Genomic DNA, 26,197 nt, shown 5'->3' with positions numbered 1-26,197 from the left:
GCAGAAGGACTAGCTAAGAACAGCATTTGAAACAGCATAGAATAATTTCATGCTTCTGCAGGATAGAACAGGACATAAAATCCACCATATTAATAGCTATAATGCAACATTAACATATATATCCAACTATCAAGCTGTTCAGTCAGCATGGCCAGAAACTGCCTGTGTACACAAATCTTTAAATCACGTGTGGCAAGAATTTTGTGGTGGCAACAGTGGGGGTGATGAGGGGGTTTGAAAAAAATGAGTGATAGATTTTCTGATTGCTTCACTTTTCACTCTCGAGTTACATTTTATCTCCAGAGACTGTATTTTTCTCTGCCTATCTTGTTCTCTAGGAAAAGACTTTTCACTTGATGCAATTTGGGACTCAAAGCCCCAAAAAAGAATTTGAGTGTCCTTTGGTACAGACAGGAGATTTACAATAAAGGATACAATGATAGTTAAATTATAGGATGCTATTTTATGTTGTTGTTATTATTATTTAATTTTGTTTAATATCACAGCTGCCAGTTCTTGAGCTGGTTGTTGGCCTTTCATTACAATTCGAGCCTTGCCCAGAGGCCTAGGACGTTGTAATGTATTGGCATAGTATTTGTGTGGATTATTCTATACTGGTCACTAACTGTAAATAAAAATGATTGACTGACTGACTGAAAATTGTCAAGGTAGTGCAGTATGTCTACTTGTGGAAGGCATTTCTGCTCACAAAAAGGGGAAAGGGATATTTTTACTGATACTCTTAACCCACCGCAGCCCTCTGTTTCAACTCCAATCATGTTCTTGAGGATAGACTGATGAAAAGGGACCTGATTCCAGAGAGCACAGAAGACTATATCAAGAGAGGGGAGGAAGGGAAGCTGTCTTTTTCCCAGTGTGGCTCTGGTTGTCCTGTAAGAGCATTCAAGCTGATACAATACAAAGTCTGAAGAACTAAACTACATAGTAGTGTTTACTTTCCTGCACTACCCTGATGAATCATGAGCAGATTGAATCCCTTTCTTCAACCACCTTCTAATTCACTTCAATGGAAGAACAGCTCAAAAGGATGTAGAGAGAATCAGTATGCTGTAGAGGAGTGGTGGAAGAAATTGTGAATGCATACATATCATTATATGATAGAGACCATGAGCTAGTAAACCCCTGTGCCTATTAAAGGATCAATAAGTTGTTCGTGCTACACAGGGAATCTCCCAGAGCATACCAAGCATGCCTTATATATAATATCTTCAATTTACTTTATCAAATTATACTAGTTTTAATTAGATGAAATATTACCAATAGAATTATTGTACTTTGCATCTCACGTGCAGCTATACAAATGTGTAAAACTTACGACAATTGGCTTCATCTTCATTTAAATTACAATCGGTCACACCATCACATCTAAAGAGGGATGGGATACATAGTTGGTTAGCACATTGGAACTCTGTATCTTTGCAAAGGCTTGGCGGTTCTGTGGTTGGTTGTTCAGTACGGCAGGTTATTTCATCAGATCCATCCACACAGTCCTCCACGTGGTCACATTTCACAGGCAGAGGCACACACTGTTTCATGTACATGCAAGTGAATTGGTCACTGGGGCAGGTCGGAGGCTGTGGTGCAACTGATCCTACAGAGAGAGGATATGGATTAAAACGTCAGTACTTTGATTTCGTATAAATCCCACATGTGTAGATTTACATGAATTCATTAAGATGAAACACTTGTATGGCAAATGATGGGCTTGCAGAGTTTGATCATGCAGATGTTTTAAAGCTGTTTGATATGCTTTTAAATTGCACATTAAAACGTCTGCCTAATATTTGTCTCAGATTTCATTTTGTGAAGTGATGTTGCAAATCCTTGCGAATAATACATTTGAAAATGGAACCTACTTTGCTGCCCATGATTGCTGATGCTTTATTCACCACATAAAATGACCTGTGTTTTGAATGTATTTTTGCAGTATGGCCTGAGTGAAAGAAAACCTGCAAAACTGACTATTGCAAGGTGGCCTTTTTAGTTGCGCCAGTGAGTAAAAATGCTCACTGGCCAGATTTGTCTTTGTGTTTTTGTGCCATCCATCCAAAACACACACTTGCCAGGTCCTAAGAAAACAAAGCTTCAGACCATGTTCTAAGCGCTTTCTGACTGAGAAAAAAGTCACTTTATCTGGATGGATGTCAGCCACATAATGGTGGGCAGAGAAGATGGATATTAGGGAACATAAGGAAGTCCAACCTTTTTGTCAGGACAATAGAGATATTATAAAACATTATTTCTCTTCCCCCCCTTCTTTGGTCCTAAGAAAATGTCAAGGGTTGACGCCTCCACCCCTGCACTTACCCCAGGATACTGCAACCCCCACCAAAGGCACACTTAGCAAGCGGGCCCTGAGGCTGGAGAAATTGTCTCTTAGGTTGCAGCAGGTTGTAGCCTTGGTCAAGTATACCCAGGAGCCCAGCCAGCTCTCAGCAGCATGCTCAGCAGGAGAAGCCAATCCACCCAAGTTCCTACAGAGATGACCCTAGCACTGAGATGCAGAGGAGCTCTGACAAACGGGCAAGGAGAACAGGCAGCACTTGCCCAACTAAAAGGAAGCCTGAACTTGGAGAATGAGACAGTCCTGGATTCAGACCCAACTGAACAAGAACCTGATGAGAAACAATGCCTCTAAACATGTTCAGAGTGCTTTTTGACTGTGATGGTGGCAGCTACTTGAAGAAAATACTTTTGATTGCCTTGGCCGTGCGCAAAGCTTCCATAAGCACCTTCTTTACCTATGAAAACAGAAGGAATTATATGATAAAATCCCTTGTTTATCCCTACCAGCTGCTAATTAGATTTATATTTTTGAATATTACTGGGCCTATATATGTGTGTACAGTTTAAACACACATACACACCAAAAACAGGGACAGAGCCCTAATCAGATCTCACAAAGAACAAAAGATAGCTTTGCTGAGTCAGATCTCTAGTACAGCATCTTGCAAATGGATCTTCCCTCTGAACATGAAGGTTCAATTTATCCATTGGAAAATCTATGTCCTCCCTGAGTTTGTCCTGTCACGTTTAAAAGCCAGGCAAACTCCACTGTATATTATGGCAAGGAATTCCATAAATTAATTGTGTGCTGTGTAGAGATGTACTTTCTTTTTATCTCTCTGAATTTATTGCACACCAGTTTTATTGAATATCTTCTAGTACAATTCTAGTACAAATATTTCCATCACCCATTTCACCCACATACTTTTACACGTTTTAAAATGTGATACATAAGCTGTCTTATGACATGAGAATATACATATTTTTAATAAAATTAACAAGATGACAATGTTACCATGCCTAATGGATATATTTAAGTACTCCAAACACCATAATCGTCCCCATAACTCCTGTGCTTTGAGGGCAACGTATCTATAGAACTATTCTCAAGTATAGTGGTGAATTTAGCTTACTGATAAAAAATGGAAGATGCAACTATCTTTGATATGTTTTTCTCTGCAAAATACACACAGATTGGTTTTCTGAATATTTCTGGAGTCAGAGACTTGGGTTAATGCCACATAAAACCATGGGAGAAATTAGTCTTCAGCTTCTAAACAACACTTAACTGACAGTCATTCTCAGTGCTCTCTGCTTCTGCCATAATGCGCAAAGTGGGAATCATGGATCTCATCATGAGTGAGATATACAGGTCCCAAATCACAAATTGTAGCAGCAGTTAAAGAAGTATGACTCTCGAAGGTTCTCTGTAATGTATGTCAGCTCTGAAGCAGAATCTGCACTCACAGAACATCAGGATTGCTCCACCTCATACAGCAGGGAGAGAAGAACACAGTTTAAGATGGTGTAACCCCCATGCCCAGAATGGATTGGCCCAGAATGGGTTGACCCAGTAAGGGGGTGGAGACTCAGAGCAGCAGAAAGTCTGAAAGAGCTCTTTGCAGAAGACAAGGCTACCAGACTCGGACCTTGATTTCTATAAGCCCTTAACACCTTGTTAAGGTAATTGCAATATTGTTGGGAACTACTGGGAAGGTAGTTGTTTGTTTTTGCTATGTTGTAAATGTTGGAGTTTATTGTTTCAGGGTTTCTTTTGTGGTTGTAATGGGTGAGAGTTCTCCTGGAGACCTTCATCATGTTGCAACCTGTTCATCAAGCCCTTGGAGTCTTCAGGAGCCAGCCAACTTGCAAAGAAGAATTTGGACTTGGCAATATCAGTAGACTGTAAATAGAAGGACTTGTAATGCAACCTGAACAGGACCTTGAATTGTAACGTTAAATGTTGATGTTTTAAAAGTGTAAATTGTAAAGAAAAGTAAACTATTTTGTTGTTTAAAAATTGTTGTTGCAACTCATTCCAAGTACTGCCCCACAGAACCCACAAGCTGAGGTTACAATGGCCCTTGGTATTAAAAATGAAACACTGTAAGTAAAAAAAACAACATAGTGGGGGCAGATTTGCATATTTTCTGCAAGTAGGGAGGTTTGCTTTAGATAGGGGACTATTTTTAAAAGCCGAAGTTCTAAAAGCTTGGGTGTCATCTAAGAAGAAAACATCAGGTAGTCAGGTAAAAACTTGCTTCCTATGGTTGTGGTGGGTTTTCTGGGCTATGTGGCCATGGTCTGGTGGATCTTGCTCCTAATGTTTCGCCTGCATCTGTGGCTGGCACCTTCAGAGCATACACCTCTGAAGATGCCAGCCACAGATGCAGGTGAAACATTAGGAACAAGATCCACCAGACCATGGCCACATAGCCCAGAAAACCCACCAAAACCAGTTGAATCTGGCCGTGAAAGCCTTTGTCAATACATGCCTCCTATGCTCCGTCCAGGCTTTCTGCAAAAGTTGCTAAAACAGATGCAGAACATCGAATGAGCTATCAAGAGGATTTCTGCTGTATTTTTTTTCTCCTAGAAGTCCCTTCTGTGCCCCCCCCCCATTCCCCAAAAGACAACTCCTTTGGTTGTGGGATTCATATGGCCCTCTAGACTGGAGCAGGGATCAGCAGTGGGGATGGCCCTTTCTGCACAAACCAAATAAAATGTTTTGAAGAAAGAAATAAAATGTTTCTTCCATGGAGCCCAAAAAGTTGTATTTCCTGCCTGAAAATGGTTTTTTTTTGCATGCTGTTCTTTGTTGAAACATTTTCAAAATATGCTTGCTGTGCGCCTCTCTTTAAAATGTTCCCCATGCCTCTCTGCAGTCTGTGAACTTCCTCATCGGTACTATTTTTTGAGCTCGCACAAACCATCTCAATGTATTTTCATCAGTTCTTCTAAAATTTCAGGAAGTTGTGTCTATGCAGATATAACCCCTAGAAAACCGCAGCATGAGGCTTTGAAGCTTTGTAGCTATGAATCTCAGAAGAAGTTAAAATAAAAAACAGAACAACCACAAAATAGCAGCCAGGACATGTTTTTGTGGGAACAAGTGGGGACAAATGAGGGGTTTTGAAAATGTTGGCAAAATGTTTTTAGGGGCTTGTGCAGAATGGGCTGATCAGGAAAAGGGTGACTTCATCCTTCTCTCTCTCACACACACAAGTGCCCCACTGTTGAAGGAAGGACTAGAAAGAACTTGCTCTCTTATCAGTCCTCATTGTTGTTTTCCTTTCTCAACCTGAATGGCTATTGTCCTCCAGCATCCTTTGACTCCAGGAAATATCTTCTGGGGTAGAAAGGACTGCTGGGATAGGGTTGCCAGCTCCTGGTTGGGAAATATCTGGAGATTTGGGGAATGGAGCCAAAGGAGGGTGGGATTTGGGAAGGAAAAGGTCTCAACAGTGTATTGTGCCATAGAGTCCATCTTCCATTTTTTTATGGTGAACTAATTGTTGTCTGGAGATCAGTTGTACTCTCCAAAGATCTCCAGCCACCACTCATGGGTTGACAACTCTATGCTAGGAGAAGGGAAATTCAGTTTCCTTCCACTGATGGACTATTGGATCTGTGGCATAATATACAAAATAGGCAAATAGGATTTCTTCAACTAGAATATGTTTTTGTACACAAAGATGTAGAGGGAAACTCAGCTTAAACCTCACTTCGCCATGAAACTCACTGAGTGCTCTTGGGCCAATCACTGGCTGAATTCCGCATGGGCCAAAAACAGTGGTGTGAAAACAGTGTAAAAGGGTTTAAAATAGTGTAAAAGGGTTTACACCATTTTCACACCACTGTTTTTGGCCCATGCGGAATCAGCCACTATTTCTCAGCCTAGTACCTCACAAGTATAGAAACTGGAGGCAGGAAAAGTGCTGCCTGGAGCTCCTTGTATGTAATAAATAAAACAACTTCGGGCCTTTCCCCACTCCCCGGGATCCTCCCTATGCCGTGCGCCCGGGCGTCCCCCGCTGACCTTCAGCACTCTGCATAGAGGGTCATCAAAGAGGCGCTGCTTCTTTACAAGACCTGCTAGGGATGCCGCTACACGCCGAGGGGCTTAATAGCGGCAGCTGTCAAGGCGCTGCGCCTGTCGCCGCGCCCTGTCGTAGAGGAGTAAGCCAGGGGACCCCAAGACTACTTGAAGCCTTGAGTAAACGGGGCTTAAGGTAAGTGGGGAAAGGCCCTTTAATGAAATATAATGTATATATTTCTAAAACCACCCTGTTAATATATATTTTATTCTGCTGGCCTATGACTGTAATCAGTGACTGATTAAATAAAAATAAACAATAACATAATTTTGTCTTTTGAGTTCTTTTTCAGATTTGTAGATGAGACCACCTATGTCAATTTCTTGTCTGGGTTTTGCAGTCTTGGTTCATGTTAGATTTGGCGTTATTTATCCTAGGATTCCAAGTTCAGATATTTCAAGTTCATAATTCTTTGACTCTAACAGAACTTTAATTGCAGTTGGCTAACTACTTTGCTCTGGAAAGGTACAGTTGACTTAATGTCATTACTCTAGAGTAAAAGAGTTAATTATTGCTGTTTAATTCCCTTTTTGATTCCCGCCAAAGTGCCCATTTTTGTAGTTCTGAAAAAGTCACCCTCATTATCTTGAATAATGAGAGTACTTAAATCCTTGGCAGAAATAAGGTCTAAGTATTTATGCCTTTGTGACACCTCAGTCTTTGAATGCAGAACTCAAGGGAGGTCAATTTAAATAGGGATTAAGGCAAGGATCAAAGCAACATTATTTGGTAGGAAGTTTTAGAAAATAAATCAATAGAAAGACACACATATAAAGGTGCACAGGATGGAGGTATTAATATGATGAAGAGAGAAAAGTGGTGGTTTTGCTATTTGAGGCATCAGGCCGAGTTGATAAAATCCCTTCCCTCTTTAATCTAGTGTAAATTCAAACTTAATACCTTAGAAATGTGTGGGAATACATTATGTTTACAGAACATTTTCAAAGTATTTACAGCAAAGTAAATAAGAATAAATACAATAAAGATAGTAAATAATTAACATAATAAAACCTCAGTTTTAACAGTACTTTTCATTGTAATCTTTCACTAAGATTAATGATTCAGTTCTTCCTGCAGCATTAAATTTTGTTAAGAGTCATGCTCTTTATGTATCCAACTAGAAAATACACTGAGGTGAAATTTGTTTCCTTGAGCACAAAGGATGTAATAAATATTCATATGTAGTACAAATAAAATTTTGAATTTTTTGTTTAGAAAATACTGGGAGAGTAACACATTCTAAAGTTAATTTACACTCATTTTTTATGCTTTTGTTCCCAACAGTATACTATCCGCCCTTTCTCTGTAATCATACCTATGCTAATGTTTACCTTTGAGTGATGCTGAATGGACCTGGCTTGTTTCACTGACTGAAATTTAATATTCTGGAAAGACTACATTCAGACACCACGAAGTTTGTTTGTGATGAGAATGACCCAGGAAGTCTTGCCTGTCTACTCAGATACCCAGGGCATCTTAAGCACAAACAACAAACCCAGAAACATTAACAGCAGTTAAAACTATAAACTTTCAACCTCATATAAAATCAGTAAATCTAAATGGAGAAGGCGCGCAGGGCCGGGGGGGCTTGTCCTCAGCCTTCGGCGACGTGCCGGAGGCCCGGGGACATGCCGGATCGGTCGGGCAATGGCGCTCTGCGGCGCCGTCATCCCAGCTCTTTCTGGGACCGTTCATGTGAACGGTCCCAGTGTCGTCGGGTCGGCGCCGACCCAGCCGCTTCCGCCTCCGTGCGGAAACGGCCCTTGTGAGGTAGGTGGGGCTGAGAGTGTTCTAAAGAACTGTGACTAGCCCAAGGTCATCTAGCAGGAATGTAGGAGTGCAGAAACACATCTGGTTCACCAGATAAGCATCTGCCACGAAGGTGGAGGATTGGGGAATTATGCACAGTTTATGCAAAAACTGAGGGGAACCTACGCTCACATGTGATTTTTGCATAGGATACAATTTGGAAACCCAACCTATGAATCATCAAGCTTCCTTTACCCTAAGCAGGCTTACCTTGAAGCAAGTCCTGCATATTTCAATCCTAAGAATTACATCCTAAAAATTTAAAGGGAATGAAGACATAGTATTAAGTATTTAAAGACTTCTCTAATCGATTAAACATCTGAGAATCCACTTATTAAAACTTATTAAAATGCCTTGAAGCAAATGCCTGATGGCTATTTTGAAAAATTTTAATAAGTCAAAATGACATCAGCTATTGAAAACACCCAGGCTGATAAAAAGCTACAAGCTCATGAGAAACATACAAAAATAAATGCCAAAATGTTAGCATCTCCGCTCACTTCCAGGAGAAAAAAATCATCTCTGTAAGGACAGGTATCACATTTGAATGATTGTTGCAAAATTTCCAAAGTCACTTGCAATGTTTATGGGCTTCCTAACAGGCTTGTAAATCATCAAGTTCATTCACCAAAGCATTAAGCTGACTACTGATGCCTATAATTCACATAGTGAATGCCCAAGGTCTTGCTTTTGGTCTATAAAGGAATAGATAATCTAGTTCCAATCTACCCAAGAGACCATCTGCTCTTGAAGCATCGGAGTTCTATAAGACAGGATAGGCTCCCTGATTCACTGAGTCATTCAAAGTGTTCAAGAAAGTCCTTGAACCTAAAATGCTATCACCCGTCTATATTTTACACTGTCCAAACAAAGTTCTATTTGCGGCAAGCTACACTATACTGCAGCAAATACATTATAATGGAGCCTAACAGTCCACTGTATGTGGCAGGGTCACAATGTGATTCTAGGCAGCTATACTCAAATGTGGATCTGGAAACTATTACTTAAAAAATAAGAATTAAGCAATATATATTTTACTGCATTTGGTGGGGTGACTTTAGAATGTGTTTAGGAAATGGAATAATTTTGGAAAAATAGGTCATACAGTGTCTCTCTGTTGGGAGTGAAAAGCATGCATAAACTAATTTTATCTAATCTAATAATCATCTTAAAAGCTAAAATACTGAACTGAGGCTATCATACCTTAGTCACATGAGATTATGAGTCACTGGAAAAAACAATAATGCTAAGAAAAGTTGAAGGCAGGAAGACCCAACATGGGGTGGATTGACTCGATAAAGAAAGCTGTGGCCCTCAGTTTGCAAGACCTGAGCAAGGCTATTAATGATAGGGCAGAAGGTAGAAATTGGAGACAGGACCTCTATCTAGTGGGCCTCCCTCCTTCCCCATCCTTTACTCCATTTTATTATATTCCTTTTCTATATTGGCATGAATGATTAATATGTGATAATTTATCTGTTTTAATCCCTGTTAGATTTATCAATGCCATGCGAGATTAGTTTGTTTCAGGTTATGTTGCTGTCATTGTTTGTTGTTTGCTGAGCCCACAAGAGGAAGGGCAGTCTTGTCAAATATAAATAAATAAATAGAGTTGCCAGAGACAGAGCGGTGAGACGTCACTCCACAGACTCTGCTCTCAACTGAATACGAGCTGTTCTCTTCAGAACTCTCCACACAGAACTGTCTGACAGGCTCTTTCTGTTTATCTAGCAGTGTTTTAGCGCCCCTTTACATTGGCCAGGGGCAACAGTGCCTTCCATCGACCAATCACCTGGCTTTTATTTAAATTAGGGCCTGCTGCCTTACTTTTTTTCTGTCACCCAGGCCTCTTTAAGCAGGCCTGCTTCACACCAGCCCTTCAGGGTGGGGCAAGTCCGTTACACCATACTGTCATTAGCAAGTGAGCAACCAGCCAAAGTTTTCATAGGAGAGGGTAGAGTTAATGCTACAAATCTTGGATCCAATAAAGTAAATGACTGAAGTAAAAATTGCAGCTTGGACTATGATGACAGCGGAGGCATTGCCAAGCATTTTTTTCAACCATCATGGAGAACAAAAGCCCTCAGGATTGTCGAAGGCTTTCACGGCCGGATTCAACTGGTTCTGGTGGGTTTTCCGGGCTGTGTGGCCATGGTCTGGTGGATTTTGTTCCTAATGTTTCGCCTGCATTTGTGGCTGGCATCTTCAGAGGTGTATCACAGAGAAAAGTCTGTTTCACACTTTCCCTTCTCACTTAGACACAGTGTGAAACAGACTTTTCTCTGTGATACACTTCTGAAGATGCCAGCCACAAATGCAGGCGAAACGTTAGGAACAAAATTCATCAGACCACGGCCACACAGCCTGGACAACCCACCAGAACCAGCCCTCAGGATTATTCCTATGGAAAGAGATTGAGCAGTACAGTCTGTGTTTTATTAAAACTATAGTGCAAGTCTGAGCATAATTACATTCAGGACATGGGAAAGAAGTTCGCTTCCATTTTGCTCTTCTCCATGAATGGGGATGAAGGACTAAACTTATACCTAGGGACTCCTGCCTGTCAATATGGTGAGAATGACAATGGAGAGAAAGTCTCAACTATTTATTTATTTATTTTATTTTTTGAGCTTTTATACCGCCCCATCCCTGAAGGGCTCTGAGAACTATGAGAACTAAAGTAACACTGAACTTTTTATACTGCAACTTGGAGAAATACTTTCATTTCCTAGGATGATGAATAACAGATATTAAAAGCTCTTGCAAGCACCCCACACTTTCTGACTCACTAAGGAATTTTTCCCTCCAAAAGACAATCAGTTTGGGCCCTCAGGAACTAAGTCCTTAATTTACGAGTGTAGCATATGCATGATGGTATTAAGGTATACGAATATTGTCCCATCCTTAAAATTAAAATATATTTGTTCAATAAATTGGGTTTTTCCCCTCAGTTTTAAGGGCCTTCCCAGAAAGCTGTAGAATATAACTGTATTTTCCCACTCTATTCCTTGTCAGAAATGAATTAGCACTAGAGGTTTTAGAACAGTTTTTTTTTAAAAAAAGGAACTAAATTTTTTTATTAAAACTATTTAAGTTGTATGGTATTGTCACAAAGAGAAAACAAGTAAATTTCAGTATCAGGCATTTATTAACAGGGTGATGTTGCTGTTTCAATTTAGACACAAGATTTGGCCATGTTTCTCAGTTCCTGGCAAAATAGTAACATGCTACAAGTAACTTAATATGAAAACGGCCTTTTAAATGCTGTCAGCTTTAGGCATTTATGATTCTTTTTAAGTCTGTATGCCTCTAGACACCAGTTATAAGAACTCTTTCATCTATGGATAATTTGAGTGAATACTTTTACCCTGAAGTAAAATCTTTATCAGTTTGACCTAACACCCAGCCAGGGATGAGCTACCAGACGATTATTTCCTACTTACAAGATTATGATCAGGATTTTCCCTTCTGACCCTTAGAAGAATCCGTTCCCTCTTTGGGTACTGACTGAATTGGAAGCCCCACTACCTCTCCCTTTCAGAACATCTTTACCAAAGATAAACAGTATCCCTCTGTGTGTGTCTGTGTTAAACTGCTTCCAGGGAACACATATCAGACCAGCCACACCTGTCTGACTATCCCTTCAGAAAGCAAAGCTTTCGGCCAAGAGTACAATTATTCATTCAACCTCTGCCTCTCCAAAAACTCTTCAAGCATTCTTTTCTGTTCAAAATAACCTCCCACTGATTAACTGGAACTTCCTCCTCCAGCCAAGTGAGCGCTCTCTCTCTCTCTCTCTCTCTCTCTCTCTCTCACACACACACACACACACACACACACACACACACACACACACTTCTCTTATTCTTCTATAATTAACTCTTTATATTCAGGTTGGCTCTGCTTAGTTATATGTTAGCAAAGTTCTGGAATCTATCAGCTGTGCATGGCTCAGAAGTATGATTTCAAATATACTGGACTACTTCAAATCACTAATATGCATGACAAATGCTGAAGAGAAAATCCTTCTGCAGCATCAGTAGTTAAAAGTGTTTTGTTGATGGTTAGTAGTGCTCTACTGATAGTGAATGATGATGAGAACTTGCACTGGCTTTATACTGGAAAGTTACATTTTGTTGCAAATGGTCAGAAATATTCCCAGGTTTAGCAAAATCCCTCTGTCTAATGAGGACTAGCTATTTAAAAACAACTGTGAAAGAGGGGGGAGGGGAGAACCTTTAGTGAACTGATTTAAGCTGGTAATGCTTTATTGCAAAGAGCTACCAACCAGCTAAATTGTGATTGCTTCCATTTAGAACATGTTGCCCTGGGAAACCTAAAGTAATTAAAGAGAGACTGGAAAGTAATATACAGGGGGTAAAGTGGTAATCGGCAAAACAGCAATCTTGTATGGGTGTTTAGAACATCACAGGCAAAGCTTGGCAGCAAGTTCCCATATTATTTCTTTATCTTGAGTTGAGAAGTTGCTGAACAAAGATAACCACTGTTTTTAAAAGCTGTCGGTGCAGGCAAGCTAGCTGGCGTAAGTGAAAAATGGCGGTATTAGAGAGAATTTAAGATTGATGCTTTAAGGATTCTTCTTTACTTCAGCCTGTACCTGGGGAGGCTGCCCCTTTCACAGAAAAAAAAGAACATTCCCCAAATTCCCTTCTTGGTTATAACAAGCGTAATTAAGTGCAGTATTCCTAGTGGACTCTTCAAGTTTTTTACAAAATAGATATGATACTGTGCCCAATCGCACATCAAGACCAGACTCAATTGAAATGGTGCATGCCAGTTTTCACTTAGTGAGTTGGACTTCGTAAGCCTTTCTCTTACTGATAGTTTTTAGATTCTTGTTCGGACCCAATTCTTTATAGTGGGCTAAGATCCATAGCAAAGTTGAGTTCACAATAGAGGTGAATGAGGAAACATCCAATCGGTATTAATCAGCCGTCACTCATGGGTTGGTATGTGCTGTCTTACATTTCATTATGCCCTGCATTATGTGCTGTTTCAGACCACAGCACAATGAAATGCATTCAGATCAAGGCATGTATTCCAATGGGTGTTTTTGCAGAGTGAGCCATGAGCAGTGATCCAAAACGAGAAAACGGCTGCAATGCTAGATCCATAATTCAGAGGTCTCTCAACACTATCTAGATAGTGATTTACTGATCGTTCACTGTGGTGCAGTATCACTGATGTCAGGTGAAGTGACTGTCAACTGAACCAGTGTAAATGGTCAGTCAGCTTCTCCAGAAACTCTAAGAACAAAAAAATCCTTGAAAATGATTTGAGCAAAAGGTATAGACAAACTGTCACAGCTGATCTTTCATCATTTAAAATATCCCGCTGTGAGCCCCTTTCAGAAGCAATGTTCCTGCCTGGGTTGACTTGAGCACATGCTTATTTCTCCCCTGGAAATCAATAGATTGGACCCTCCTATCAAACAGAAATTTGCAGGGGGTGGCGGGGGGTTGCGCTCTTCCTTTTCCTATTTCAGGAGATCACTGGAAAGCATGGAGGATATAGACCAGGAGGAGGCTGCAGCAAGGGGGATAAATCGGAAAGGCCAGAAACTGTGCACGAATCCTTCCAACTATGTTGTTTGAGAAAGGAAATGCAAAGAATTTCAGCTTTAGGAGATGCAAATCAGAGCCCTGAAAATTCATCATTTCAAGTCATATATTCACAGGCTGTACACATGTACACTATCCATACATTGCCCATTTTGCACAATATGGCGACCACATATATTTGGGAGGGTCATGGTTAATGAGTGCTGTTGCCACATGTGCTGGCAGGTATCTGATACTTGCTATCATGTCTGCAAATGGCATAGAGCATTGTATATGCCAATTGTGTTGCCAGGAACTATGACAAATGTCCACTAAATGTGCAGTTTTTCACAAGTGCAGTACAAACATTTTAAGTACAAATCAGTATGCCATTTGTCCCCCCCCACCCCCGCCCCGAGATATAGTTTTTATCATCAATGACAAAAGAGGCATTGTTTTAAACATGGTGTTAAACAAGTCATCGAACAAGCTCATGTTCTGCAGTTGCGAGGGGTCATAATTGGAGGAGTGCAACTAGTGGCAAATTATTCATGAACATGTTCTTTAATACCGCTATCATTTGTCATTCAGCCATAACTGCCACTATCGCCATCTGCTTATTGCCAACCAAACAGAAATTATTCTTCTTAAATATGAAAAGTCAAACAAATGATCCTTAGATGGCAAATTTATTCACATGCAAATAAAGGAATTGGTGTGTATACTCACTGTGTGGAAGATTTCAATAATGAATGGCTTCTGTACAGTGTGACATACTTCTAAGAAGTGATGTCCCACTGACAGGTCTGTCGATTGAAATGCATGCAGTGGCCCCAGTGACACAAAGCCACTAAGAGACACTACAACCCCCCAGGTGAAGATCTCCCCTGAAGCTCCAGTCACATCATGCAGACCCAACTCAAACATCATACATGAAAACAAATGCCCCCACCAGTGTGACTAGAAAGCCCTGAATTTTGTTCCATAATCCTGCATCCTTCAATAACCCTGCAGTCATACGTACAGAATTGAGAATGTGCAGAAAGGGTCTCAGTTAAGTAGTGAAAGTGGCTTATCATGGACAGCTGTTGGATCCTCCTGTGGCCTGCAAAAATTAGGCTTTCCTCACAGATAATTGTGGATAATGTAATAGATGCCAGCAAAGAGAAAAGCATCCATGGAAAGATGGGGGATGGGTCTGCTGTCACATCTAGCATGGCCCTCTGAGGTCAACGATCTATTTTCTCCGATACAGAAACAAATGCTTGCATTAGAAAAAGAAGATAACATCTAATTTGTGAATGAATTTGTGGTTATTTTGGAGAATATTCACAAAGATAGTAAAATGAGTGCCCAGCTATGCCTTGTCTCACAGAAAGATAGGACCTCAATGTTGAATTAATCCACAGTCACTTCCTGGACCTTCTTCATATTGAAAGGAGGTGGTAGCCACCTTAGGAAACCAGGAAAAAATGACAAAATTGGAAGGTCTGAGTTGTGAAAAATTTAACCTTTGGGAAGATTAAAAAAAAGATTATCAGCCAGTAAAAATGCTATGCAGACTTGCAATGTATGTGTGAGCATGTGGTGTGAGCATGTAAGTATGCGCGGGGGAAAGAGATGGTGAATTAGTAACCACTGACCTCATATTTTAAACTAGCAATAAAGCCCATTTTTAAAAGAAATAAAATGGGTTCTAGATGGGAAGGAGGAAGGGTAGGTGTATGTGGGGACTCCCTCCCCTTCCTTCTTATTCCCAGGAGTGTGCCCCCACAATAGCATCTGCCGAAGCTCCAGACAAACTTAGTGAAACTGCTCGTCCTTGCCAGGTAGGTAGAGCCCACCTTGCTGTTTGGAGCAGGGGGAGGGTGCAATGGGGAGACTTCAGGAAGGGGGAAGGTACAATGGGGAGTCTTGGGGCGGGGTGCATTGGAGAGGCTTGGGCAAGGCTGGCAAGGCAGTAGGCAGCAAACTGCCACTGCCCTGGAGGCCTGGCTTGCTTTTGGGGTGCGGGAAGGGTATTATGGGCCTGGCTTTATCACTGGTGTGGTGGGAGACACTGTGTGGAGAAAAGGTGGAGGACCTGGCTTAGTCTTTGGTGGGTTGGAGGTGGCGGGTGTGGGAATGGGGAGTAGGGGAGGGTAGTGGGGCAATGAGGATCCTGAGTTGGGGGAAGGCGAGCAGGGGAGTGCTTGGAACGTGACTTGAGGACTCACTTCCAACCAATGGGAAATGCATCATCAGCATGCATTCCAATCCTTAGGCAATTATGTATAAGGATGATCAAGTTGAAGCAATAGCCCTCAAAAATTTTAAAATATCACATGTGCAGACGTACCTGGTTCTAAAAGCAACTGAAGTCGATGGGTTTAACAGATCTAGAACCACCCTTCTGTAAAAGCACATACCTCCTAATTCACACTCCGGGGTGAAAGAAATGTCATCGAGTGCAAATTCTAAGGGCTCCTTTACTCCTGATTCAGCTTCGAAGGCCACTTTGAAAGGACTGTTGCTAGAAAGCACCACACTGGCATATATCCATGCATTTCTTTTATTTCCAGCTGCTGACCACATTAAAATATCCATTCCAGATTCTTCAATAGTGTACACCTATTATAAGAAAGCAAAGAAAATGTGTTTTTGTCAGTCATTGAGTGCCTTGTTGGATGGCCCATACATGGGCCTTTGAATAGCTCGCTTGGCTGCACTCCAGGCCTCAGTACAGAAGGGGAAGGAGTTCGTGCACCAGTTTCCTTCTGTGTTGCAATCTATCACTTGGACATTCTCCCAGCCTCTTGCCTTTCTAGGCAGGCCTGACTAGGTGGTAGAGAACCCTCGTTGCCAACCTCAAGGTGGGGCCTGGAGATCTAAACGTGCAACCAATCTCCAGATAACAGAGATCAATTCCCATAAAGAACATTGCTGCTTTGGAGGATGGGCTCTATGGCATGATGTCCTGCCGAGGTCTCTATCCTACCCAGACCCCTCAGACACCACCCTTGACTTTTCAGGAAATTTCCCAATATGCAGCTGGCATACCTGGAATGACTTAAATAGTATCTTGCAGGCCCTAAAGAATTACCCCCTTCTTCCCTTCTTAAATACTATCATGCAGACCCCTGATTCTATTCCATCATTCCTTGCAACTGGCCCAATGCTGTCAATGCTTTGCTGGCTCTGGATGTTTCTGCTAGTTGTCAGGAGCACATGCTGGCTGTTGTCCTGAGCTGTGCAGCCAATAACCACCTGGTAGGTGAGCGTGGGTGTGATGGCTGGGTTATTTTTTACCCCCTCTCCCCAACATCACCCACCCTTAGTGGCTGTGGCTGAGTTTTCTTTCCCAGCCATCTGGGATACCCAGGGACTGTAGACCTTTAAAGACCTGTACAGATTCTCTTACTGTGATAAATCCTCTGATATAGAGAAACCTAGCATAATACAGTAATTGAAATGCATCAGCAACAAATTAAGAAGTCCCAGTTCAAATCTCATTTATGTGACGAACATACTCGGTGTTGGTGTAAGGATTGTGTATGTGAAATACTTTCCAATCTCCAGCGCATTTACCCTATGTATTACTGTGCTTATCTGAAACTATGCCACTGTTGCTCTTTGAATTCAGGAGATGATTTATTCTCTGAATAGATGAGATTGGTACTTTTTCATTTCCAGATGATCAAATTAGTTAGTTGCAAATGGAGCTAAAAGCCATTAAAATGTGTAAACAACAATCTTTTGATTGGAAATATAAAGATGTGGGTGGTTTTCTTTCTTTTCTTCTCTCTCTTTCTGTCTCTTTGCTTGACATTTTGCTTGGCAAACAATAGCTAATTACGTTGAACATCTGCATTCTGAAAAAGGAATCCACCTGCTGGAAAGGCTGGAATTGATATAAGATGTTTATTGATGCATCTTGGTTCCATAAGGAGACTGTTTCATAAATGTGTTTTTATAAAAGGTGGAAGTTATTTTCTGATCTCTGGTCTCAATTTGGTGACACACATTTGATTCCCTGTGGAATTAAGAGTGACTCTGCAAGAATATAAGACTTCAATATCCTACAATTTGCAACTAACTCAACTAAATACTAACTTGACAACTTAATACTTGACAGCTCAGCTAAATACCTGACAACCTTGATCTCCTCATTCCTCTTCCCACCCCCATCTGTGGGGTTTGAAAAACATCAAAGGGAGGTAGATTGGCCAGATACTGCCCCAGCCCCTCATGCAGAATCTACTCCCCTTCGATGCTTCTCAAGCCTTGTGAGTTTGCTGTAGTGCTGACTTCAGCTTGATAGAGACTGGTCTGCAAACAAAGCACAAGTGTATAATTTATATTGCAGTTAAAATTTAATAATATGGGAGATACTGTAACAAGCCATTTTTCCCTACTAAGGGGACAAACAAAGCTTCCTAAGATTTTTGGGATCTACAGTTCAATGTGAACTGTAAATCTTTCCCTGAGTTTCCAGGTTAGGTTTGGTGATTTTGGTAAACTTAATCTTAGAAAAGCCTGAAAAAAGCCATATCAGCTTTTTTTCAGATTACTGTTACTGACAAAAAAGTGTTTGGTTTTTTGGCTTTTCAAATCTCCCTCCTCTCTGCTGCCATTTCCCAAGCCAATGGAGGGGGAGTGAGTGAGAAAGATCTCCTCACCCTCGTATTCAACTTGAAAAGCATCAGAACTTGGAAAGCATTAGAAGGGGTCCATTGGCCAAATCCAGTTCAGCCATGCAAGCAAGATTTAATTCTCTGATGCTTTTAAAGTTCCGCCTGTCAGGGGATAAGTTGCAGAAAGAAGAGTTTGGATTTGAGATCCTCCTGGCATTTCTCCCGGCAAGGAGGGATTCCAAGGAAACCCACCAAGTTTCTATGGCAGAGTAAAGATTCAAAGTTGGGCTTCCCAGATCCTACACTTTAACCATTATATCACATTGCCTCAAAGATGTAGCTACCAGGGAGGCAGGAGGGGCACGCATTGCACCGGGCACGTGCCTGGGTGGGGGGCGCAAAAAATTCAGGGTTCCATTGTGGGTTTTTCGTATCGTGCGTTTTCATTTGTTACCGGTAGGGGGCAAAGTGAATTTTAGCGCAGCACCAAAATTTCAGAGATTTTTTGGAATGACGGTCTGGTGATACCAACCAGCCAGTGAGCTTTGGCGCCAGGGGTCAAAAGTTATGGACTCTCTGGGTAAGGTACTTCCCCCATTGTTTCCAATGGGAGCTATTAGGAGATGACAAATGCCAAATCTCTTTGGAACTAACCTTGGACCCTCCCGGAACCAAACTTCATTGAACCGGTGGTAGTCATCTGGTGGCGCATACACCCCTAAAGCATACCCTGAAATAAGCGATGCTGCTATTTAATAATGTAAAATTCCGACAGCAGGCACCCCCCCCCCCCTCAGGATTCTCCTTTTAAATCCACCCCCTTTGGCATGGATTTAAAGGGAGAATCTGAGGTCCCCAGTTTAAACATTGAGAGTGATGCTGTTTCAGAGTGGGGGATAATCCATTTACATCATCACTTTCGGCAATATCTGCATCCTGGGGACCCCAGATTCTCCCCTTTAAGGTGGATTTAAGCGGTGAATCTGGGCTCCCCAGTTTGGCACCATTGAAAGCGGATGCTGTTTCGGTGGGCCCCAGCATCACAGCAGCAGCCACCCATGGTGTGTGTGTGTGTGTGTGTGTGTGTGCGCGCGCGCGCGCAAAACTCTTTTTCACTGGGCTCAATTTCCCCTGGTTACACCTCTGCATTGCCTCTCTATTTATTTATTTATTTATTTATTATTTATTTTCAGATTTCTAGACCGCCCCATCCCCTAGGGGCTCTGGGCGGTGCACAACATAATGACCATCAGGTACAGTTAAAAACAACTAAAACTTTTAAAAGCAGCGGTAAAATAGAAACTGACTATAATAGATAAATTAATGTATAAGATGGCATCCGCAATCCCAATTTCAAACCCTCTTATGGGAGGGAAGAGCAGCAAATCCCAAGATGACAGGCGCAGATGTACGGCCATGGGAGGGGGGGGGCACCATCAACGGCTGGTACCTCCAAAGGCCCGGCGGAACAGCTCCGTCTTACAGGCCCTGCGGAACTCTGTCAGGTCCCGCAGGGCCCGGACAGCTGGTGGTAGAGCGTTCCACCAGGCTGGGGCCAGGGCTGTAAAGGCCCTGGCCCGTGTGGAGGCCAGCCGTATCATCGAGGGGCCAGGGACCACCAGTAAGTTGGCCTCTGCTGAACGAAGAGGCCGTATTGGGACATGTGGGGTGATGCGGTCCCGAAGATACGAAGGTCCCAGGCCGCGTAAGGCCTTAAAGGTCAACACCAACACCTTGAAAATGATTCGGAACTCTACTGGGAGCCAGTGCAGCTGGCGTAGCACAGGCTGGATATGATCCCAGATGGCATTACCTGTAAGCAGACGCGCAGCTGCATTTTGGACCAGTTTTAACTTCCGAATCAGACGCAAGGGAAGGCCCGCGTAGAGCGAGTTACAATAGTCTAATCTGGAGATGACCGCTGCATGGATCACTGTGGCTAGGTCGGTCTGGGAGAGAAAGGGGGCCAACCGCCGGGCCTGGCGAAGATGGAAAAAAGCAACCCGGGTTATATGGGCCACCTGGGTCTCCATTGATAGAGACGAATCCAGGTGGACCCCCAGGTTGCGTACGGAGGGGGTCGGAGCCAATGAGACCCCCTCCCACACCGGCGGCTGAAACGTCCCCCTCTCCCCCTCACGGCCCAGCCAGAGGATCTCCGTCTTCGATGGATTCAGTTTTAACCTGCTCTGTCGCAACCAACCAGCAACCGCCTCCAAACAATGCTGTAGAGCTGCAGGGGCGGCGGCTGTTCCCCTCTCCATCAACAGAATGAGCTGAGTGTCATCAGCGTACTGATGACAGGACAGCCCAAAACTCCGTACCAGCTGAGCAAGGGGTCGCATGTAGATGTTAAATAACAGCGGGGATAGTAATGCCCCCTGGGGTACACCGCAATGAAGCGGGCACTTCCTGGAGGCTTCATCCCCGCACCTCACTTGCTGAGTCTGCCCCCGGAGAAACGAGGCAATCCATTGAAGGACAGTGCCCCGCACTCCAGAGGCAGCCAGGCTGTGGGCCAAAAGGTCGTGGTCGACCACATCAAACGCTGTGGTAAGATCCAACAATACCAACAGCGCCGATCCGCCCTGGTCAAGCTGCATACGGAGCGTGTCTGTGACGGCGACGAGAACAGTCTCCGTCCCATGCCCAGCACGGAAGCCGGACTGGAAGGGGTCAAAGGCTGATGTGTCATCCAGGAAACCTTGAAGCTGCTCCAACACCACTCTCTCAATTACCTTCCCCAGAAATGAAAGATTCGAGACGGGGCAGTAATTGGCCAGATCTCCAGGATCTAATGATGGTCTTTTTAAGAGTGGGTGGACCACTGCCTCCTTCAGCCCATCTGGGAAAACTCCTTGCTCAAGGGAGTTGTTGACGATACTCAACAGATGGGGCCGTAGCTCCGCTCGGCAGGCTTTCACAAGCCAAGACGGGCACGGATCCAGAGGACAGGTAGTAGGTCTAACAGCAGCTAAGGTCCTGTCAACAGCGGCTTCACGGAGCAGGGAAAACTGGGCCAAACAAGGGCCAGAAGACGGCAAGGGAGTCTCCAGTTCGCTAATTGTAGCCAACGTAGGTGGAAGGTCGTGGCGGAGCGACGCAACCTTATCCGCAAAAAAGCTCATAAAGGCCTCACAGCTAATATCCAATTGAGAATTTGATGACCTTTCTGACAGAGAGGTCAATGACCGAATTATACGGAATAATTGAGCCGGGCGGGAGCTAGCGGACGCGAGGGAGGAGGAGAAGAAAGCCCTCTTTACCTCCTTCGTCGCCATCTCATAGGCTTTCATAAGCGTCCTATAAGATGTTCGCGCAGCTTCATCGCGAGACTTCCTCCATACTCGCTCTAATCGTCTAAGGCCCCGTTTCATCTGACGCAACTCCTCCGTATACCACGGAGAGCGTCGAGAGCGGGGGCGTAGAGGACGCCGGGGGGCAACAACATCGATGGCATCGGAGAGCCGGGCATTCCAGTCCTCCACCTGCTCATCGAGTGTGCCGGCGGGTTCAGGGTCCCGCAGAGCATTCAGGAAACCAAGTGGATCCATGAGTCTCCGCGGGCGGGCATAAATAAGCCCGTCGCCTAGACGGGGGCGTTGTGGCAAGTCCACCCGGACCTTCAGGGCATAATGGTCGGACCATGGCACTCTATCAATAGAGGATACGACCAGATTTATCCCCGACCCGAAGACCAGATCCAGCGTGTGCCCGGCCTCATGAGTGGGACCAAAGTTTATTAAGGAGAGGCCTAGCGTCGCCATGGATGACACTAGGTCCGCGGCCACTATACATGAGGCGGCATCGACATGGACGTTGAAGTCACCCAAGACAATAAGTCTGGGGAACCGCAACGCCCAGTCCGACACCACCTCCAGTAACCGTGACAGGCTGTCTCTCGGTGCGCTAGGCGACCGGTACACCAGGAGGACAGCCACCCTCTCCAAGGTCAACCACTCCAGGCTGACACACTCTATGCCGGTGATCTCCGGAATGGGGACTGCCCTAAAGGGAATAGACTCACGGATGAACAATGCCACCCCCCCCGGCCCTGTGTTCGTGATCGGTGAAGACATGCGAAACCCGGGGGCACGACTTCGCCCAGGGCGACGGTTTCACCTTCGCGCACCCAGGTTTCGGTAATGCCTGCCAGGTCCACCTGCTGGGCACCGAGAAAATCTCAGAGCATCATGGTCTTGTTGTTGATGGACCTGGCATTAATTAACACCAAGGACGAAGCAGAGTGTCCCTGATCCCGACCACCATCGTTTCTTGGGATAGGTCGGAGGTCAGAAGGTGTGCGGGCATAACCGTATCTCGCACGTCTTCTATCATATGGCCGCCGCCTACCGCAGTATCGACCCCGTCCCATTAATACAGGGATCCCCAGCCCCAGAGTTGGTGCCTCCATGAATATGCTACTTCCCTCTATCTAAACCTATCTAGCCCTAGCCTGTCTAACCCTGGTATACAACCAGGCTGATAACTAACTAATCACAACTAATGCCTGAAACACTACAATAAAATTACAATTACAAATGATGGTTACAAATACATTCCAAATATGGCAATGAGCCTTTAAACAAGAGAAATGTAATAAAAGAGGGGGGGGGATTTGGGAGATCGAGGCCGGGAGAACACTAAATAGCCGCCGAGGGGGGCTGCTGCCACCAAGTCCCCCTACTGTTGGGCTTCCCAGTGAGCTCTGTGGGAATGGTGGTAAATACAAGAAACAAAGAATTGCCACAATGTAGATGAAGGGCGAGGGGCTCACACCACCCAAGCCAGTCGCTCATTCGTGGGCCAGCTGGATTGAAGAAAAACCCACAGAGGCGACAATCTAAGGCTATAATCCAATTGACAGCCCGAAAAGGCCTGGCCCCAATTGTCCTAGTTGATCCCAAGGTAAAGGGGCCCAGGATCTGGAGCTGTGTCCTGAAACGCAGCCTGCTCGGCCCTCTCACGACCGGCTGGCGCGTCAGGGGAGAGGTAACAGCGTCTTCAGGTGTTAATACTTTAACAGCTCCCCGCCGTGTCAATGGCCCTTTGGGCAGGTTCCACGTCCGTCGCTGCAAGAATGCAAAACCGGAGCGTCGCAGAGTGACACGTCGCGTCGTGGGTGTGGTCTTCGCCGAGTTAGTTGTCCCTCGGGCTCCTCTGGTCGACTCCCAAGCCGTTACGGCCGAGTCCAGAGTTATATGTCCACGAAGCCTCTCGGCTAATCTCCACGGGGAGGGAGAGACAGGGGTTTCTGCCACTAACCCCTGAGCTACTCCCACTTCAGACGTAACATCCAAGCACTCTCCCTGGAACACGTCCAATCTCCCAAGGGCCCTCGAATCGACGGGGCCCACGCCGGGGCGGGGGGGGGAATCTCTGCCACCGATTCCCGACCCTCTACTACTGACTCTCCAGGGGACCCTCTGGTCGGCACCAGGGCGAAGACCTGCACTGGGGCGGGAGAAGGAGTCTCTGCCGCCGGCTCCTGATGGTATGGCCGTCCAGTAACTCCGTCCCCCTGCGCCAACCCTCCGAGGCCCGGGAAGCAGCCGCGGCGGGGATGGCAGAAACGGCCGAGACGGAGGCCCCCACCAGAGCGGGGGGGAGGGACGCAGAGAAAGCGAGGAGTCAGGTACCTCATCCCGTCGATTCACTCCGTTTCGTCTTATGTTGTTGCAATTTACTTCGCCCACGGTTTGTTTTCGGTTCGTTTGTCTCGCTGCGCCTCGCCCCAGATTATTGTGCCTTATTGTGCCTTACGTTGAAACGCTCACCAGGCGGTCTTATGGCTTCCAGTCTCAAACTCCCAGACCCCCTACGTCCGGGTACAAACAGTAGAGCAGTAGAACAAGCAAAGAGTTCGGCGGCTAGCTAAAAACTATGAGAATTATGAATTAAAATCCAGTTTGTGCGGAGCTCCGCTGCTCAGCTCCGTCGCGGGCGCCATCTTCCTTCCGGGTGGACTTCTGCTTGGCAGGCAGGCAGGCGAACCAACAGGAGGCTCTGTCTCAAGCAGGGCTGGACAGGCTGGCTGCCTTGGGCTGCTGGTGGAACTCCTGTTGTAGCTGCCAGGCCCCACCCCCTACAGGTGTTTCCAATGGGGTGGGTGGGGAAGGACTCTCACTCCTTCCCAGTGGCAGCAGGCGGCAGCTCACCGGGTGGACTTCTGCTTGGCTGGCAGGCAGGCGAACCAACAGGAGGCTCTGTCTCAAGCAGGGCTGGACAGGCTGGCTGGCATATTGTATTTAAATGTTTTTGAATGTTGAAATGACCTTGGGCCAATCACTCTCTCTGGCTGGTCTGTTTTGTAGGGTAGATTTGTGAGGATAAAATGGGGGAGAGTGATGATGTAAGCTCCTTTGAGTCCTCATTGGGGAGAAAAGCAAGATATAAATCTCTGAATAAATGAACACTTATTTTAACCAAATAAAATATTTTTAAATGTTGAAATGTTAACAAGCTGATGTTAGATAACTTGCAAATTCTTGTTCTTGATTAAGCCAGAAAATAAATGAAAAATCAAATACCCTGATATTAAATACCCAGGATATAAAATACAATGAGGAAAACATTCTCATAGGGGTGCTAGAGCAAATTCTGTATCAAGTACTAGTATGATTCAGTATCATTTAATCCTTCAGGGAACACAATGATGGCATGAAGCCCTTTCTAAGAGAGATATTCCAAGATCTCAGAGTTGCATTGCTTTGGATTTATGGCCTTCAGCATTGCTTTGGATTTACGGCCTTTATGGCCTTATAGTCTACTTTAACCATTTTATCTAGTGCAGGGGTAGGCAACCTTTACCACCCAAAGAGCCATTTGGACCTGTTTTCCACGGCCCCGAAGATCTACCTAGCCGGAGAGGCGACTCCACACAGAGCCTCCTCCAGTTCAGCCCCTCCACTCACCTTTCCTTCCAGCGCTGCTCTGGAGGGCTGGAGGGACACGCCCACACTACCCTCCAACGTCCAGGCCTTGTGGAGCTGCAGTATAAGGCTGAAAGAGCCGCGGGTTGCAGACCCCTGATCTAGTGCCTGGAATAAGATTCTTTACCTGAACTCCGGATAGGATGGAAGCTGGAAGTGATTTCGATAAGATTTGCTTATCAGGAATAATAAGCACATAGGGTTGCATTCCAGGCTGAATCAGCAACTTCAACAGATTTCCCTTTCCTGCTGCAGACCACCTTCCCCTACTATCTCCCAGGGAGTTTGGTGAGCTGCAGTTGGATGATGGAGGAAGGAAAATGCCATTCTACCCACCCATAATATACAAAACTTCTTTGCATGCTGATACAGTGCAATTTTTTGAGCTAAATTTGATCAGGTGAAGGTCCTATATTGCTGCCACTTTTTATAATCTCTGCTATAAAATTTAGCTGAGAGAATGTCCTAGCTCTACTTTTGATTTCAGGCAAATGAATGTGAACTCAAGGACTGAACAAAAGGCATTGGAAGAGCCTTTTAACTGTTATAAAACATTTCTGACTGACAGTAGGGAACATGAGAAATTCATTTCTGGATTATATGGAATGCCACAGCTTGTATTTACATAGTACTACTACACGAAATTGAAAAATTCAATGATTCCTTCCAAGAGAACAGAAAAGTCCAATATTTGAAATGAGGATAAGCTAGAGGTGACAATCAGTAGGTGGTAGAGGGCAAGGCGAAGCTAAAATAGTTCAGGAAAGGCTTTGTTTAAAAAGTAGAGAGAAACAGTTTGACGGTCACGGAGAAGAAGATGACAACCTACAGAGGCAGCAGCAGAACCAAAGGCACAAAAGCAGCTGGTAGAAGCTGGT

General features: G+C 44.3%; 1 protein-coding gene across 1 annotated transcript in view; it reads right to left on the bottom strand.

Annotated features, from left to right (window-relative positions):
* The window catches only part of MALRD1 (MAM and LDL receptor class A domain containing 1), a 268,644-nt gene that overhangs the window by 57,693 nt on the left and 184,754 nt on the right, over nucleotides 1-26,197 (bottom strand). Inside the window, exons 26-27 of the mRNA XM_048510491.1 lie at nucleotides 16,183-16,384; nucleotides 1,337-1,612 (exon numbers count right to left, since the gene is read on the bottom strand). Coding sequence (XP_048366448.1) covers nucleotides 1,337-1,612; nucleotides 16,183-16,384 — 478 coding nt within the window. The remainder of the gene's footprint in view (nucleotides 1-1,336; nucleotides 1,613-16,182; nucleotides 16,385-26,197) is intronic.

This window comes from Sphaerodactylus townsendi, linkage group LG11 (assembly GCF_021028975.2).
Source record: "Sphaerodactylus townsendi isolate TG3544 linkage group LG11, MPM_Stown_v2.3, whole genome shotgun sequence".
NCBI classification, from domain to species: Eukaryota; Metazoa; Chordata; class Lepidosauria; order Squamata; family Sphaerodactylidae; genus Sphaerodactylus; species Sphaerodactylus townsendi.
The sequence above is the reverse complement of the archived record's forward strand: the minus strand, read 5'-3'. Positions and strand labels throughout refer to the sequence as shown.